This window comes from Xenopus laevis, chromosome 5L (assembly GCF_017654675.1).
Source record: "Xenopus laevis strain J_2021 chromosome 5L, Xenopus_laevis_v10.1, whole genome shotgun sequence".
In the NCBI taxonomy this organism is placed as follows: domain Eukaryota; kingdom Metazoa; phylum Chordata; class Amphibia; order Anura; family Pipidae; genus Xenopus; species Xenopus laevis.
The window spans coordinates 112,427,339-112,445,223 of NC_054379.1; the positions used below are offsets into that span (position 1 = coordinate 112,427,339).

Genomic DNA, 17,885 nt, shown 5'->3' on the forward strand with positions numbered 1-17,885 from the left:
AGTTCGAATTTCAAAGTCATTTTTTGGGTACTTCGACCATCTAATAGGCTACTATGACCTTTCGACTTTGACTTTGATTCGAACGATTTAACTATACAACTATAACTATACAATACGTCGCCACTTTAAAGGGGAAGGAAACCTAGTCGGCGCCTCCCCCCTGGCCTACCCGTCCCGCTGGGCAAATGCCCCTAACTTGTTACTTACCCTTCTGCGCAGGTCCAGTCCAGGGAGTTCACAGACTACATCTTCTTCCTGCTTTGAACGGCGCATGCGCAGTAGCATCATTTCGCCGGTACGATCTACTGCGCATGCGCGAGACTTTTGGCGCATGCGCAGTAGATCCGTACCGGCGAAATGATCCTACTGCGCATGCGCCAAAACGCCGTTCACAGCAGGAAGAAGATCGCGTGGAAGAAGATGTCGTCGGTGAACTCCCTGGACTGGACCTGTGCAGAAGGGTAAGTAACAAGTTAGGGGCATTTGCCCAGCGGGACGGGTAGGCCAGGGGGGAGGAGGGAGGGTGGGCAACAAACGGGAGGGGGGGTGGGGAGTTTGCGCCGACTAGGTTTCCTTCCCCTTTAAACCTACCGAGGTACAATGTTAGCCTATGGGGACCTTCCCCACCACTTTTCTAACTTGTATTTTGATCGAAGAAAAATCCTTTGATCGATTGCTTAAAATCAGTGTAAGTGTAATTGTACTAACAAAGTTTCGCTAGGCAGAATTGTACATTAGCTAAAGTTACCTATGAAATGCTCGTGCTGATGAATTAACACTAGCGAAACTTCGCGAGTGTTCGACTGCCAAGACACAACTTCACATTTGAGTGAATTAGCGTAGTGGTAGCAAATTTGCCCCTGGCAAAGTGGTGCGAAGTGTTGAAGACTTCGCCCCTAATTGCTATGATACAAAGTAGGTATACGTGAGTGGGAAACATATTCCCTGTTTATAAGAAGGGTAGGGTGTATCTTCTAGTTACACATGCACATAATTAGAAGCAGCCATGATTGCTCTGGTGAGCTAGGACTTCCAGATGTCGTTAATCATGGAGAGCAAAGTCAAACTGGATCACTGTTTATATTGTATATAACAAAATATCATTGAGCTAAAACACTAAACTTATAACAAAAGTATATTAATTTTACATTACATTCACCATTATAGAACTTACTTGATAAGCAAAGGTACACATGAAATATTTGGGATGTTTGAAGTGAAAGGTGAAGCAACAGACGCCTCTAATTGAGATACAGAGATTCCCACACTTGCCATTTTCAGTGCCTGTAAATGAGGAGTCAACGATTAAATGAAAATATAGTGATAGTTCCAGATTATTGCCTTCAATATCCTAATTAAGTAAATATTGAGGAAATACATGCAGACCCCACCAATAATGTTGGTAACAACAAGCTCTGAGCATACAATAACTTTATGTTATACAATGTGATATTTGTAACATCTGAAACATAATCACATCTCTGTTTACTATGTATATACATTTGATGCATGTTTATTATATATAATATATAATATATATATATAGTCTGACTGCCTTTGAACACTTCAGGTGATATGGAAGCACTCATACTGTATGCAATAATAATCATTGATAAAAGAAATGCACACTGGTTCTACAGTACAACATCTGCCAGTTGTTTAACTGACACACTCACACCACAACAACTATTTGATCTCTTTCAATAACTGTAACCCTGTGTGTTGACTTGCAGTCAGTGGATGTGGCCCACAAGTAGACTGTAACTGGCATCAAACAACTTAAAAACAGATGCTATTCTTTTCTCAATCTTCCAATTTGTTACCGAACCATAAAATGCACATTGTAAAACTGAACATTCCATTGGGTAGAAAGATTTAATTTGCTGCTAGTGATGGGCGAATTTGGGGCATTTCGCTTCACTGAAAAATTTGTGAATTTGCCGCGAAATTCACGAAACGCCGAAAAATTCACTAAACGGCGTCCGTTTTTTACGCCGGCATCCGTTTTTGGGGAAATTGCGCCGTCGTCCACAAAAATGGATGCCAGCATCCATTTTTTTTTTTTTGACGCCGGCGGGAATTCGCCGCGAATTCGCACCTGGTGAATAAATTTGCCCATCACTATTTGCTGCTGCATGATATATTGGCAATAAAGGACAGGTTATAACACTTAGGATTATGCAATAAAAGGCACTAATGGGCATGTTACATTGGAGATAAATATCTTGAGAAATTTCTGGAGATGATGCCCATGGCAACCAATCAGCAATTAGATTTTAACAGTCACATATAAGTTAGAAAACAAAAGCAAAGATCTGATATGGGCAAAATCTCCAGAAATCTCTCCAGATAATCATCTCCAATGTTAGTAAACATGCCCCTCAGTTTGCCCAAGAGCAGTCACCCATAGCAACCAATCAGCAGGAAACATTCACTGGTCACCTGCTTAAAAGCAAACATCTTATTTGTTGCTATGGGTTACTCTTTCTTAGTGCCATTTATTACATATGGGGGTTATAACATAATTTTTGTGGCTTAACACGTAATGAAGTGAAACCTACTCACCCCACAGTCATTGGCTCCATCCCCACACATTCCAACGCAGTAACTTAAACAGTAAAATATTATACATTAGTTGAAGTACTTACTATTTTACTACTGACTATTCTTTGTGCGTATATTTCCTATGCAGTTTAAATACCCCCACCTATACAGTGCACTACTGTTGTGACACAGAAACGTATGGATTGGTGTCTGATCATGTGACCATTCTTGAAAACAGAATAATATCACAAATTTCTTTAACACATTTTTGTTGCTGCCATAAATACCCTGCAGTCATTTCATAAATGTGAAATTATCATTCAAAAAGCTGCAAAAATGTAAATGGCCCTCCACCATGGCCCTCAAGTCACAGAGGAAACAGGCTTAGCACTTTATTTATTTTACTGCCCACCCGTGTGGCACCATCCCCAGTTAAACCAAATGCATGCATACCATTGATTCCCAATATGAATATAATTGAATGTACTTACTCTAGTTTTTGAAATTCTTCAATAAGAATGGATTTTTGCCGTGGAGTCATTCTCGCAAAAACGGTCCCATTCTGAAGTATCTTCAATGGAAAAAATATTGTTTAGTTTAGGAAACTCAGTTTTGCGCATAACAACGTTTTTAAAGGTCATTAACAGCCTATAGGAATATGTATTCAAATCTGATTTCCATAAATTAATAAAATAGATATTTTTATGTCAGCAGGCTGAGGCTCAAAAGGTAAAAAATGGATAGGGCCATTCAATATACTGGTCCACCACTGGGATATAAAATGACCGTTTAATAAAGACACAACCTACCAACTACTAAATCTGGCTATGTATGTATTTATACATTTAACTATCCACACACATGTCAAATGTATTCTCTGCAATACCAACTTTTGGCACTAGGTTGTAGAAATGCTGCAATAAAATCTGAAAGGACTTCCCATCTGTTGCAAAGTGAAACGTTTCTGTTGAAAAAGTGTAATGATCCCCTTCATCACTGATGTCGAAATGAGAACCCTGAAAATACAGAATTATATCATATGAACACATAACAGTACAGTACATGTTTGCACTGTGTACATGATGATTTGTAGGTGTAAAAATATATTTAGGCTTTTAATGCGATAGGCCAGTTATCAAGTGCAACCCTTGCTGTTTGCTTTGGCACATGCACTTGCTATTTTCTATCTACCATTAAAGAGGTTGTTCACCTTTGAGATAACTTTTAGTTTGATGCAGAGAGTTGTATTCGGGGAAAATTTGCAATTGGTTTTCATTTTTTATTATTTGTGGTTTTTGAGTTATTTAGCTTTTTATTCAGCAGTTCTTCAATTTGCATTTTCAGCAATCTGGTTGCCAGGGTTTAAATTACCCTAGCAACCATGCCTCATTCTGAATTAGACACTGGAATATAAATAGGAGAGGGCCTGATTAGAAAGATGAGTAATACAAATTAGCAATAATGATAAATGCGTAGCCCTACAGAGCATTTGCTTTTTAGAAGGGGTCAGCGACACCCATTAGAAAGCTGCAAAGAGTCAGAAGAAAAAGGCAAATAATTATAAATCTATAAAAAACAAATATAAAAAATAAATAATGAATTTTGAGGTTTTATGCTTACCTAGCACTTAGTCTCTCACAGATTGCCTAGTGCTAGGTAAGCATGAAACGCGTTAGGCTCTATATGGGGTGATATTTTAACATGACCTAATAAAATAATTTTTTATCTTAAAAGCATGCACATAGAACATGTTTTTGAATAATAGAGACAGAAAAAGGTTAGATATTAGTATTTAGTAAGATTAAGCATGCTTTTATAGTTTGGGGTTTTGCCAAAGGTGAAACATGTTGCAGAGGAACATCAAGAAAATAGTATTTATGGGCCTTGCCAACAGTTGCTCAGGACATACAGTATGTTTTACTGTGTTGTTTATTTTGTGGACTGTTTTAACTATATACACTATACACCGACAGAAAGGCTACTAAATACTGAGTGGACACTGTGTATACACTGAACAAGACACACTTTATACATATATATATATTACATTATAGACAAACAGTTTTTTGGACAATTCCCCGAGTGTAATAAATGGCAAACAATTGCCCACATGCTGAACCCTATAGAAACCAATGAGATGTTTGAGGTAATTGCTACTTGCTGATTGGACAGTTACATTTTCCCCTTGCTGTTAGGTATTAGTAATGTATTCTTTACATGCATTTTAAAGCATCTTGGAGAAAGATTGTACCAGTTCAGATAGGCCTTACACTTTCTTTGTGTCCATTTTCAAGAGTTCCAATCATAGTTTTCCAAGTGATCTCTGCAGGAGAATCTTTTTGGGGTTCTTTTGCTTCTATTATGATAATTTTGCTGGATTTTGGAATCATGCCACAATTTACACCAATATTAACAGCTGTTTGCAGATTATCCCCTTAGACAAAGTGAAACTTAAAATCAGCAAAACTGTATTTTAACTCACAGCCATGTAGTTTTAGTGTAGGATTTTCTTGTCAGCCCTTTCTCTGCCTGGTGACACTTTCCTTGGATTCCACATTTCTTCTCTCTATTTAAAGTCCTTTTACTTTTTTCCCTCACTGCTTTTTTTCTGCTCACCCTGCCCTTCACTTACATTTCTTTTCTCTGTCTATCTACCACAAAGACAAAAAGTAAATTTGAATTGCTACAAGGCTGGATTAATATTGGAATGAATGGAGCTATAGCTACTTGCCTTTGTAGAATGCATTCCATCAAATGTCAGATCATGATTATGAAAATACTTTTTAATTTACAATGGAAAGGTGCTTGGAATTAAATGTGAATGTCTCATATAACATGTTATATATAGATTTACGTCAATTTGAACTGTAAATAAATTGCAAGCTTTGTCTATTATTGTTATAGTAGTTAAAATAACTCAGGCAGTTTTCCAATGACTTTTAGAGATTTTTTAACAAGGCCATCATATTTTTGCCTGGCTCAACACTGCATACTGGAGGGCCAGCAAATGGGCTGAACCGGCCACCTTCTGCTCTATTTTAGATGTGCAAGACTGAAATGCAATGGGTGCAAGCAAGCACTGTACCTTATAAGGGCCAGCGCTTAGTACAGGGATCCCTTGTGGCTATAAATGCACCAATCTTATTTTCAGTATAGTAAAGGTAACTATGTGCAGGGGTACAAGAGCTACACTGTAAATGGCTAAAAGGAAAGTGCCTTTGATCCATAAGGCTGGGGCCACACTACACGGATCAGGCAGAGAATACACTGCCCCACTGTTCCTCTTCTGCATACAGGCGTGACGGGTTTGGCACAAAATGCAAAAGTCTTGTGTTTTGGCTCCGAAATATCGTGTCTGCCTGCATCCAAGTGAAGGTAATAATTCCAGGTGCAGGCAGTGCAACAGAAGAGGCGAAGAGGGGCAGCGGATTCTAGGCCTGATTCGTGTTGTGTGGCCCGACCCTAAAGTACCCTAGCACTCACACCCTTGCCCATAACAAATGAGTCTACGGAGTCAGTTTTGAACTCATGTAGGTTAAAGGAAACTTTAAGAAAGAGGATTAGGCCTATTATAATTTTCATCTGCAGGCCTGGGAGTTCCACTTCAAGCACCACATGCATAAGGACCTAGAAACCCTCTTTTTCACATCTCACATAATACCTCTACAACAATCTCATTCAGCATGTTTTTTGTTTGTTTTTTTGAATAGTACCTGTGCTCATGACACTTCTTATCTTGGCGTTAGTGAGTTCCTGAAGCACCCCAGTGGTTTCTGGTTTCAGGCTATTTTCCAGTATCAGTAAACCTAGAAAAATGAGGTCTGTCTCCACTTCTTCACTGTAAAGAAACGAGAATAAAATTAGAATAGAAATTGCCGTAATATAAACTGCATCTGCAGACATAACTTCAACAGATGAACACATTTAACAATGCTAGAGTATGCCATGCTAGACAAAGCCAAAGTTCTCTATAGCCATGATATTACTCACCGTTCCACATGCTGAATGGTTTGTAGCTTTTCCTTTTCTAATAATCGATATCCCAGTCCTATAACTCGGAAACCTTGCCCTGTGTAGAATTCAAGTTTCTTTGAAACATTGAGTGGCACTGTAAAGCAAAATATACTTTTGTATTAATAATGTCAAAGTATAAAAAACAGATGCAAAGCCTGCTAAAAATCTAGGCAAAGCAGAATTGGCAGAATGCACAGTGCAATTATTATATTATACTTTATAGTAATATGCTGCATTTATTTTTACATTATATAGCAAATATGCAAGCTTACTGATACAGAGTTATGCATAAAAGCAGGAACGCTAAGGGACACAATATTACAACTCTTATTAAGGGGTCCGTTTACTAAAGTGCGTTAAAAACATCCGCACAATATATAGACAGAATTTTCGCCAAATATGTTATCACCAGTTTACTAACCTGCGGTAAATATAAATTTGCGAATTTTCTTGCGCAAGAATAATTGTTCGCCAGTTATCACATTTGCTGAAAATAACGCTACGTACACATTAACGCCTGGTTTACTAAACAGCGAAATGTGCTAAAGACAAAATTAACGACAGAATATTTGCAAACTTTTACCGCCACCTATGTAGTGGCGTAAAAGTATTTTTTTCGCCAGAAAATTCTCAAGGGGCAGGAAATATCCCATAATACTGTTTTTTTTACCCATCATTCTTTGCTGACAGGAGACAGATCTGTAGCTATTGCTGACAGGATGTTTTGGCTTCTGCTTCTATCTGTTGCAACAGCAGCAGTTTCAGCTCAGAGTCGTATTATTGGCAGCGGGCATCACAGTCCAAGGATTCGTCAGCCTCTATGCTTTTTTGGTTTCATTGTGATTGGCTACATTAAACTGTGCATTTCTATGAAGCAAAGAGATTGACTGGTATGATTTCTTGTTCATATGATTCTATTGGCAGAAGGGTTTATATGATGCATAAATGTTTGATTGGTGTTACTCTGGTAATGTTGTTGGATGGTATAATCATCAGTCAATAAAGTTTATGAGTTTTGAAGATGCATTTATGGCCATAAATGTCACAGTAAAAATTGCCATAATAACCGCCATAAAACAAGACTATTTTATAGCATAAATATTCGCAAAAACATAATTTTTCGCCAGAAAATTCGCAACTCGCTAAAATTACCGCTAACGTAAGCTGGTTCCTTAACGTAGTTACCGCAAGTGATCGCAATGACTTCTGAGCGTATCGCTGTTTAGTAAACTTAGTTGCTGCGGATATTCTGGCGTAAAAATATTCTCAGCGATAACATGCGGAAACTTAAAGTCAGATTTACCGCACTTTAGTAAACGGACCCCTTAGATCCTAATGCACAAATCTCTTGCATTTCTGCACCTTGCTCCAGATAAAATATCCTGCAAATACACAAACCATAGTACTAGCAGGGGCAAAGGAGCTCTAGCATCTGCCAAAAGGAATTATTAAAGGTGTGAACCATCTTTATGCTAACTTTTTGAATTTTATAGAATGACCAATTCTAAACAAATTTTTCAGTTGGTTTTCATTTATTTTTATAGCTTTTTAATTATTTGCTTTTTAATTCTGAGTCTTTCTAGCTTTTAAATGGGAGATCACTGACAACATTTAAAACAAAGGCTCTGTAAGACTACAAATGTATTGTTATTGCTACTTTTTATTACTCGTCTTTCTATTCAAGCCCTCTCTTGTTCATATTACAGTCTCTTATTCAAATTGATGCATGGGGTAATTTGGACCTGAACAACCAGATTGCTAAAATTGCAAACCAGGGAGCTGCTGAATAAAAAGCTAAATAATTAAAAAAACAAAAATAATTAAACCAATTGCAAATTGTCTCAGAATATCACTCTCTACATCGTACTAAATGTTAACTCAAAGGTGAACCACACCTTTAAGAACCGGGTACCCTAGAAACTTGAGTCCGTTTTTTTGTAAACATTACCAACAAACTTTCTATTTTTAGTGGATGGAATGTTTTACCTTGATGGAAATGCTCTTCTCATGTTTAGCTGTACAAATTGTATTACCTGTTTCTGGCTTGCAGAACCTAATAACCATCTCAGGAGCCCCCTTCATAAACACCATGAGGTTGCTCTCTCCAGTAACCTGCGTAATAACTGACATGCGCTGAAGAGCAGAGGAAAAGGGAAACTGATGCAAAATGGCAATGCCTTCCACTGGCACCTAATGAAAGATATATAGGGATTATGTGTTATTGTGTGACAAATAAATTAAAACTTACATTTATATGTTTATACAACATATTTGAAAAGCTTTTGCTCAGTAGACCTACAGATCAATGAAAGACTTTATGTATTTGCATTTAGTACTTTTAGTACTTTGTACTTATTTGTATTAGTGTAATGACCCCCTGTTTGTTCTATTAATGTATTGTCCTGTTGTACAGTGTTATGTACTCAAGTAGTGATATAGAAATAAAATACATACAGAGAAAAGAATGGCAGAATGAGAATATTACACTCTATAGTGGATCATACACACATACAGTGGTTTATAGACTTGCCTTCCCAGCTCTGGGTCCAGGTTTTACCATTGTACATGAAATAGATTCTTCTGTTCCATGTTCTGAATGGTTTTCAAGTTCCTGTTAAAAGATTTTCCATGTTGAAATCAGTTGCACATTTTTTCTTTGTGCTTGCATTTGTACATGGGGTTATAATATTCAAACGGCAATATTTTGGTAGCAATTATATACACTCTGCCTGGGGTATTCCCTTTACACTGTAAGACAGGGCCCCCGTTACCTCATAAGAAGGCTACATGTTACCAGTGTTTCTGCTAGAGTACCAGGAATTACAAGGCAGCAAATGAATATAGACTTTAAATCTCCCACCTCTAGACTGAGCTTTCAATAATATCATGGAAAGAAAAAAGTAAATTTATGCCAAATGTCACCCACAATGGGCCTATCATGAATTGCCTTTGCCCCATCTGGGGATTAGCCATGCAGTTTGGGAGCCTCTGGCTTCAGCCAATTGAATACAGTCATTTTTACAACCATTTCCTTGGGAGAACAATGCTCAAAGTAAGCATTTTTAAGAGGGGTTTTCTTGTCACTGTTCTGTATGCTTCTCACATGGCACTTCCCTTTTGAGAAATAGTACAACAATCTCAGACATAAATGCAGAATTTTACTGTCATGTATTGTTTCCCAAACCTAGAACAGATGCCAAGGTTCGGGTCAGGACTCACGTTTCTGCCTATAACAGCCATCTTTCACTTCAGGAGGAGCCCTCTGCTACTTGAATGCTGCCACTTAAAGTGAGAGAATCAGGGCAAGAGATCTGGGCAGGCTCTACCCAGCCGGCGCTCCAGCACTCCTTCATGACCTCCCCACACAGGAAACGCACAGACGCACAGGAAGAATGCTGCGGTGGTGGCGAGGGGGGTGAGTAAGCGGGACAGAGGGGGCATGGAGGCCTAAGAAGGAGGCCTCTGGGGGTGGCGAGGGGCCCTGATGCAGCGCCTGTCGTGGGCCCAAAACCCACCAGTCTGAAGTTGGTAACGTGTAACAGGAGTAACGGGAGTAGGGCAAAACTTAGCCGTAAAACAGGGTTGGGTCAAAACCAGAGGGTGCAGTACAGAATCGGGAACCAAAGAGTAGTCATGGACACAAGTCAGGGTCAAGTCAATCAGTAAACAAAGTACAAAGTCAGGATCAGTCAGGAAAAATAGTCAAATACAGGCAAAGGTCGGTTCAGGCAGCAATACAGGAGTAGTCAAGAACAGAGAAACAGACTAGAATTGCACCCAGGAACTGGGCAAGGAAAATACGCTGGGCAGGGAACTATTGCCCGTGGCCCCTTTAAATATTTGAATTTTGTGGCAAGCACAATGATGTCACGTGGTGTGGCAAATGAAAAAGACGCCGGAGTCAACCCGTGCACATACAAATCTGGGAGCAGCGGTGCACATCTGGCTGTGTGCAGAAGAGGAAGCGGCAGGGATCCCCACAGGCGAGGTGGCCCACTTCCCAGGTGTTCTTACAGTTACATGGGAAGAAAAGTGATACCAACTGAGTAAATCTGGTAGCCAGGTTTATAAAAATACCAACACTTATTCATAAAGCTTTGAAGCACAATGAGAGTTATTGCTTAAAATGGACATTATGAGAGATGGCCTTTACGCAATTCACAGCTTTCTGGATAAGGGATCCCATACCTGTACTAGATTTTTTGTTTATAGACAATAAGCCTGCAGTTTGGAGTCACGCCCAACTGGTGTATTACATGTGCAATGTATGGGAATGAGCAGCACTCTTCCTCTTGCAATTCTAGTCCATGTGCCTCCTCTCCCAATGAAATTTAACACAGTCTGTGCCTATTGTGGTGTAAGTAGAAACTTCAGGGCCCTGTTGCAACCTCAGCAGAGCAGCCCATATACACATTAATAGGCATAACTTTAGTAGAACTTCCAGTCCCGGATTCGTCGAGAGGCCACCAAGGCCCGGGCATGCTGCCCAACCACACCCACATGAAACACTAGGGAGGTGCAGGAGATACGATAGTTTTTTAAATTTCCCGTACACCAATACCCATTGCTCTGGTCCTGATGAAACTTTGAGCAAATACGAATGACAGCAGGCCTATGGGCGCCTGCTATATAAATCCGGCCCTGAGAACTGCCCCCCCAAATGGCTCTCCATGGGCCCCCACCACTCTCCCAGTGCACAGTAGTTACACCTCTGATATTTGGTGTCATTCTGAAGTGAAAAGGCCAGGACAATGTTTTGGAAGAAAGGGTCATTAAATACATTTTTGGGATATCAAAAATGTCAGGTGGTCATATATCATGGGACAGATTTATCAGTATTGGGGACTGCATTTCGTCTCAATCTGAGAACAACAGGGACAATAAATTACTAGCATACTAGAGAATTCTTTTTGGAAAACTAAGATTTATATTGATAACTGTCTCTTTTCACATGTAATATTATTGCAAAAACATTATTACCCAGCTGGTTCCTTCAAACATCTTCATGTCCAGTGGGTCTCCTTGTAATTCCCCATTCAGCGTAATGAGAGAGTGGCAGCTTGCCATAGCTCCCAGCAGAGGTCCCCATGGTAATGTTTCTCCAGAGGGGAAGCAATGCATTTTCTGAAAGCTAGCGGTACAAAAAAATTCAACTTAATAGAAATACACACAAACTGATTTTGATAAGGGTAAGGGATCATTCAAGAAGATAATTGTGTTGTAGCTTTCTTAGCTGTTTCTTACAGTATGCTTCTATATTCTATATTCTGACAAATATGCAAAATGGCAATATAATAAAATCTGTTGTGTCTATTGATTCATCCTGCATTGGGAACCTTGGAGGCGGTTGGAAGTGTCAGTAGTTCCAGAGTGACTTTGGATGCAAGTACCTTTATGAATGGCTGTGCTGTATTTCCAGCACATCAGACATAAAGAACAGCTCATTTGTGCTTAATACTGATAGCTGCAAAATATACACTGTATGGAGTATGCACACTGGTACCGGGACGAAACAAGTTTAACTACTGTTTTGTATTTGTAGCTATATATATATATATTGGTTCATCTCCTACAACTCTACTTTAAATACACTGAGGAAATGCAACAATAGCTCCTGCCACTTAATCTCTGAAACACTGCTGATTTATATAAAGATAAGCTAGCAATAAGGAGCAAATTGTAGCTTTGTCCTCTCATACATTAATAGACTTGCCTGTGTCCATCAGAAGGAACGACACCACATAAATCTAAGGAATCTTCTGTCAAAGTACCTGTCTGGGTGTAAAGAAACTGTATTAAAATCAGATATGTTTGAAGTTACACAGATAAACCCTTTATATTGAAACTATTGCTCTTGTATCAGGAAACCCATTATCCAAAAAGCATAAGAATACTGCATTTCCATTTCCTGCAATGTCCCATTTAAATAAAACTATCTTTATGTTTTATTGATTTGCTTTTAGTCTGTAATAATAAAAACATATATTTGAATGCAAAGTAATTATGCCACTATAAATATGTACTGATGGCAAAACAATCATAAGTAGCTGTAGGTACCCATTGGGTTAATGTGCCCCTATGGCTTTAATTCCCTACCCTTCCTCATTTCCATAGTTGCTGGGCAAAAGCCCATGTATCTAGTTGTTATCTAGTTATTGGCCAAGAGGTTTAATAACCACTTCCTGTCACACTTCAATATAGTGCTTGAAAAGGGGTGGATCTTCCTCTTTGGCTTCTGGTGTCCTTACCATCTGGATGTGCCCATTGAGCCTGGGTACACCAAGGCCCATTAAAGCCCTTTAGCCCTAGAGGGGCCAGTACCTCTAGTGTACGAGTCGGGGAGCAGGGACCTAGTGAACGAGGTTAGCTAGAGACAGGAATAGATCTGTTATAGACTCTCTAAAAGATTAAGATAGAGAGGAAAGAGAGGAAGAGCAGCTTTGTGCTCCATCAAGGAGGTGTAGCAGGGAGTAGCTTCCCAAGGTTTCTAGATTGCCTTTAGTGAAGGGACCACAGTGGATAGGGTGTCACGGTTAGATTCTTCTCCCTGACCACTCCGATGGGTGGGACTCGACCCACTTCAAGGTATAGCTGCCTGGAGGTCTGCCTTACTACTTGACTACATCCTTATGGGAGTTACATTCTCAACTGTCTCATCTGCCTGTTCTCAGCTGCTGATATTATATTCTGCCTTTGTCTCTAACAAATAAACTGTTCATCTGCTATCACTACAAGAACCTCCTGGCGTCCATTCTTTTTCATATTTCATTTTACAGTAGCCTGTGGGAATTGCAGTTACGCTACACTACACCCTGCCTGAAGTGTTAGAGTCACGTGTAACCCTTGCTCTAATCACTAGCTGGGCATTAACCCTGTTTGGTCTGCATAGCCCAAAACTGCGTTACATAGCCATAAGACATGCTGAGTCACATTGCAAAAAGTTCTGTATCTATTTTAGGACAGTTAAAAGCCTCACAATAATAATAATAATAAACTATGCAGGGTAACATTTCTTACTTTAACTGGCACTTACTGTACTTTCATAATGATACTCATTATTAGGCATGTTCATAAGCACTGAAATCTTAAATAAAATATATGGGGGCAAATTTACTAACCTCTGAAAATTCACCAGCGACATCGCTCACATCGCAACACTTCGCCAGGCATAGATTCGCCAGGACATCGCTAATTCACTAAAATGCGAAGTTGCGTCCACGGCGCCGAACGATGGCAAAGTTTCGCTAGCGTTAATTCGGCAAGCAAAGCGAAGTAGCGCTAGCTTTGGCTAATTTGCATATGGCGGGAAGTTAAATTTCAATGGACGTATATGTTGCAGCAAATACATTACACTACACAAGCCCAGGGAACCTTAACAAAAGAAAATTGAGTTGTTAAAATCAGGGATGTAGCGAACTGCCGATTTGGTGTTCGCGAACGCCGTTCGCGAACACCGGCAAAAAATTTGAACGTTCGCGGACAGTTCGCGAACTTCGAACACCCGCTAAAATCGTTCGATTCGAACGATCGAAGGATTTTAATAATTCGATCGAAGGATTTTCATTCGAATCGAACGATCGAAGCCATTCGAATCGAACGATCGAAGCCATTCGATCGAATGCTTTTCATTCGATCGAATGCATACAATCGTTCGAACGAATGGAAATCGTTCGATTTTTAGCGGTCGAAGGAATTCGAATGGCCGAATGGTCGAACGATCGAACGCGAACTCAAAATGCCAAACGTTCACGAACATTCGTCGGACGCGAACGGTCGAAGTTCGCGCAAACTAGTTCGCAGCAGAACAGTTCGCTACATCCCTAGTTAAAATGCCCTACAAATGTGCCCAGTGTATAGTTTAGGTGCCATATGTTACTTAATGTATGGAGGAAGCTGGGTACCCTAAAAAAAATTTACGATCTTTTGCAGCCTATCACCCTGAAAAACTGAAAAGTCGCCAGCGTTTTTTTTTTGAGACTTAGAAGAATTTCAAAAATTTTTTTGAGGAACTCCTATCTACTCTATTGCACTTCACCTGGTCTGACGTGGCGAAGGCAAGTCTGGTGCAAGAGTAACGTTCATTAATATCCGCATCTTAGTGAATTTGCGTAGTTACGTCCATTCGCCAGAGCAAAAATTTGCCTGGCGCTAGAGTGTGAAGCAGCGCTAGAGTCTATCTCCTTCACTAGTGAAGTTACACCAGCGCCCATAAATCGTTGAAGTCCCTAAATGACGTCACGCTGGCGAATTTTCACCCGCGTTAGTCACATCGCCCTTTAGTAAATTTTCCTCATGGTCTTTTACACTCTTTTCTATTTCTGCATACATTGATAAATATCTCGCAAATAAATGTATATGAAGTTATTATGGCAGAAATGTATTTACTTTATCAAAGCAGACAAGGTTCAGTTTCCCAGCAATATTGATTCTCTGGGGGCTGATACAGAAAATCCCCAGCTTCTTCAGCCTTTTCTGGGCATATAGAAGATTAATTGTCAGAGAAGCAGGCAAAGCAGCATTCACAGCCTGTGTTAGAAGATGAAGGGACCTCAGCACTGTCTCCCTTACACTCTCCTAGAAGAAGGGATAGAATGCTTAGTTAGCATAATTATGCCACTTTATAAAGTGATCGTTCACACAAAGGCAGCAAATTGCCACAGCTGAGTGATCTATATTAATGTGTTCTGGACCAAGTGACTCCTCATCATCTGGTGTCCAAATGAGCCGCGGTGTTTGCAAACCATTCAAAAATATTTCTTTAAAATTCCATTAGTTGGTCATATACATACAGTATGTTTTGGTTAAAAGTATGTTCAATTTTGTCTACAAGCCACAGAAGAGAATAACATTTTTTACTGTGTTCATTTATTTTTTTAGACTTTTTTTTTTCTCTTTTCAGATCTGCTGCCAATCATTGCTTGTAAGGAAAGGACCATATAAAGATGATTCTCTGCAGTTCTGGTCAGAAACAAAGAGCACGTTTAGAGTTAAATTTTCTTAGTGATGTTTAATTACAGACTATAGTACTCTTCTCACACAAGTATATATAGGTGGGGAAAAAGAAAAAATATAAGTAAAAAAAGAGGGAAGTTAAAGAGGGGAGTATTTTTTTAAAAACTCGTTTTCTCTTCAACAATGTCCTCAAAGTTTAGTGGGATAATGTATGAAAAAATTAACATAAATCCTCTAAACAGAAGGAATCTCTTGCTGTAGCTTTGAGCAAACACAAATAGTGATCTTTACAAAACCTGATTCTGGCGAGAATACTCAAGGATTGCAGTTAAGGTGGCAAGATTAATAAATCCTCTTATTTATCAAACTATTGACAGAGCAATTGACAAGCTTCAACTGGAAATTAGTAAAATACACAGCTTTTTACACTGTTTTTTTGGCGAATTCCATTTTACATAGCATAATAAATATGAATCCTAATCCTTTATTATCTTGTTCATGTTGGTTGGGGGGAAAAGGAGATCATTGATAACACTCTCTATTGTGGTCAAGAGTGATTATGCTTTGTCTTTTGTCTTTTGTCTTTTGTCACATGACTTGGGGCAGCTGTGAAATTGACAATATGTCTACCCCATGTCAGATTTCAAAATTGAATATAAAAAAATCTGTTTGCTTTTTTGAGAAATGGATTTCAGTGCAGAATTCTGCTGGAGTAGCACTATTAACTGATGTGTTTTGAAAAAAACATGTTTTCCGATGACAGTATCCCTTTAATAAGAAACAAACCAAGATCTAAAACAAAAGACAAAGCATAATCACTCTTGACCACAATAGAGAGTGTTATCAATGATCTCCTTTTCCCCCTCAACCAACAAGCACTATTAACTGATTCATTTTGAAAAAAATAATTTTTCCCATGACAGTATCCCTTTAAGAGGAACATGTTCTCACATTTACTTATTGTCAAATGTTTTTTTCTAATTGTACTTTTTTGCTCAGTAGACTTAAAACTTGATATCTTTATTACTGAAACTGTAACTCTGCTCATCTGAATGTCTCTAAATTTAACTTAGTACAGGTGTGGGATCCTATATCTGGAAACCCATTATCCAGAAAGTTCCGAATTACGGAAAGACTCCCATAGCCTCCATTATAATAAAATAATCCAAATTTTTAAAAAATAAATTTTTCTTTTTCTCTGTAATAATGAAACAGTAGCTTGTACTTGATCCAAACTAAGAAATAGTCAATCCATATTGGAAGCAAAACCAGCCTTTTGGGTTTATTTAGGGGCAGATTTATCAAGGGTCGAGTAAATTTTCGAAGTAAAAAACTTCGAATTTCGAAGTCATTTTTGGGTACTTCGACCATCGAATATGCCAAAATTTGATTTGAATTGAAAAAACGTTGAAAATTCAACCACTCAAAAATCGAAGTACTCTTTAAAAATTCTTATGCAATACGATACCTATTTTCCCCAGCCTCTCCTAAATTTCTGCCCGGTCTTTAAAAACTTCGACTTCAACACTTCGCCACCTTAAACCTGCCGAATTGCTGTTTAGCCTATGGTGGAGCTCCTAGAACCTATCTGAGGCTTTTGGACAAGTTATGAGAAGTAAAAGATATATTTTGTAAAATCCTTCGAATCGTTCAATTCAAAGGATGAAATCGTTCGATCGTATGATTTTACTTTGATCTAATACACCCGTCTTCGCTGGAATAAAATACTTTGACTATCGAAGTACTCAAATTCGATGGTCGAATTTCGAAGTTTTTTTTCCTTGATTAATATGCTCCTTAATGTTTACATGTTTTTTTAGCAGATTAAAGGTATGAAGATCCAAATTACGGAAAGATTTGTTTTCTGGAAAACCCCAGGTCCTGAGCATTCTGGATAACAGGTCCCATACCTGTACAATGATGTTAAATATTGTATCTTGGAACATCAATGGTTCTCCAGCAACTTAAAAGGTTAAAATGTTATATAGTTCTCCCACAAGAGACCCATCTCAATGAGCTTGATAATGATACTATGATTAGAAACTGGGTAGGTGAGATGGCTTTCTCCTCTGCTATTAAAAAAAGGAAGAGTGGCTATCTTATTTTACCAAATCTTAAATGCCGAAATCTTGACAATACATAAAGAGCAGGTTAGTTTTGTATATTGTGAAGTATTAATTAATGATTAAAAAATTGCAATTTGTTTCCATTTATGCCCCTAACCACTAAAAAGAAAGTTACTTTGTAGACCTATGTCATAGAATTTTTGTTCTTCGACAGACAAATGTTATTGTAGGAGGTGATTTTAATGAGACCCATTTTGGATGTTAGACAGAGTAGATTCTACTGGTAACACATCACCCTTAAAATCTAAA

The 17,885-nt window shown here is 38.7% G+C and overlaps 1 protein-coding gene across 1 annotated transcript in view; it reads right to left on the reverse strand.

Moving 5' to 3' along the window:
• atp13a5l.1.L (ATPase type 13A5 like gene 1 L homeolog) overlaps window positions 1–17,885 on the reverse strand; it is a 61,436-nt gene that overhangs the window by 15,548 nt on the left and 28,003 nt on the right. Inside the window, exons 12-23 of the mRNA XM_041563265.1 lie at window positions 14,944–15,132; window positions 12,272–12,333; window positions 11,539–11,689; window positions 9,089–9,169; window positions 8,592–8,748; window positions 6,535–6,652; window positions 6,258–6,382; window positions 4,815–4,978; window positions 3,435–3,560; window positions 3,036–3,115; window positions 2,566–2,608; window positions 1,175–1,284 (exon numbers count right to left, since the gene is read on the reverse strand). Coding sequence (XP_041419199.1) covers window positions 1,175–1,284; window positions 2,566–2,608; window positions 3,036–3,115; window positions 3,435–3,560; window positions 4,815–4,978; window positions 6,258–6,382; window positions 6,535–6,652; window positions 8,592–8,748; window positions 9,089–9,169; window positions 11,539–11,689; window positions 12,272–12,333; window positions 14,944–15,132 — 1,406 coding nt within the window. The remainder of the gene's footprint in view (window positions 1–1,174; window positions 1,285–2,565; window positions 2,609–3,035; window positions 3,116–3,434; window positions 3,561–4,814; window positions 4,979–6,257; window positions 6,383–6,534; window positions 6,653–8,591; window positions 8,749–9,088; window positions 9,170–11,538; window positions 11,690–12,271; window positions 12,334–14,943; window positions 15,133–17,885) is intronic.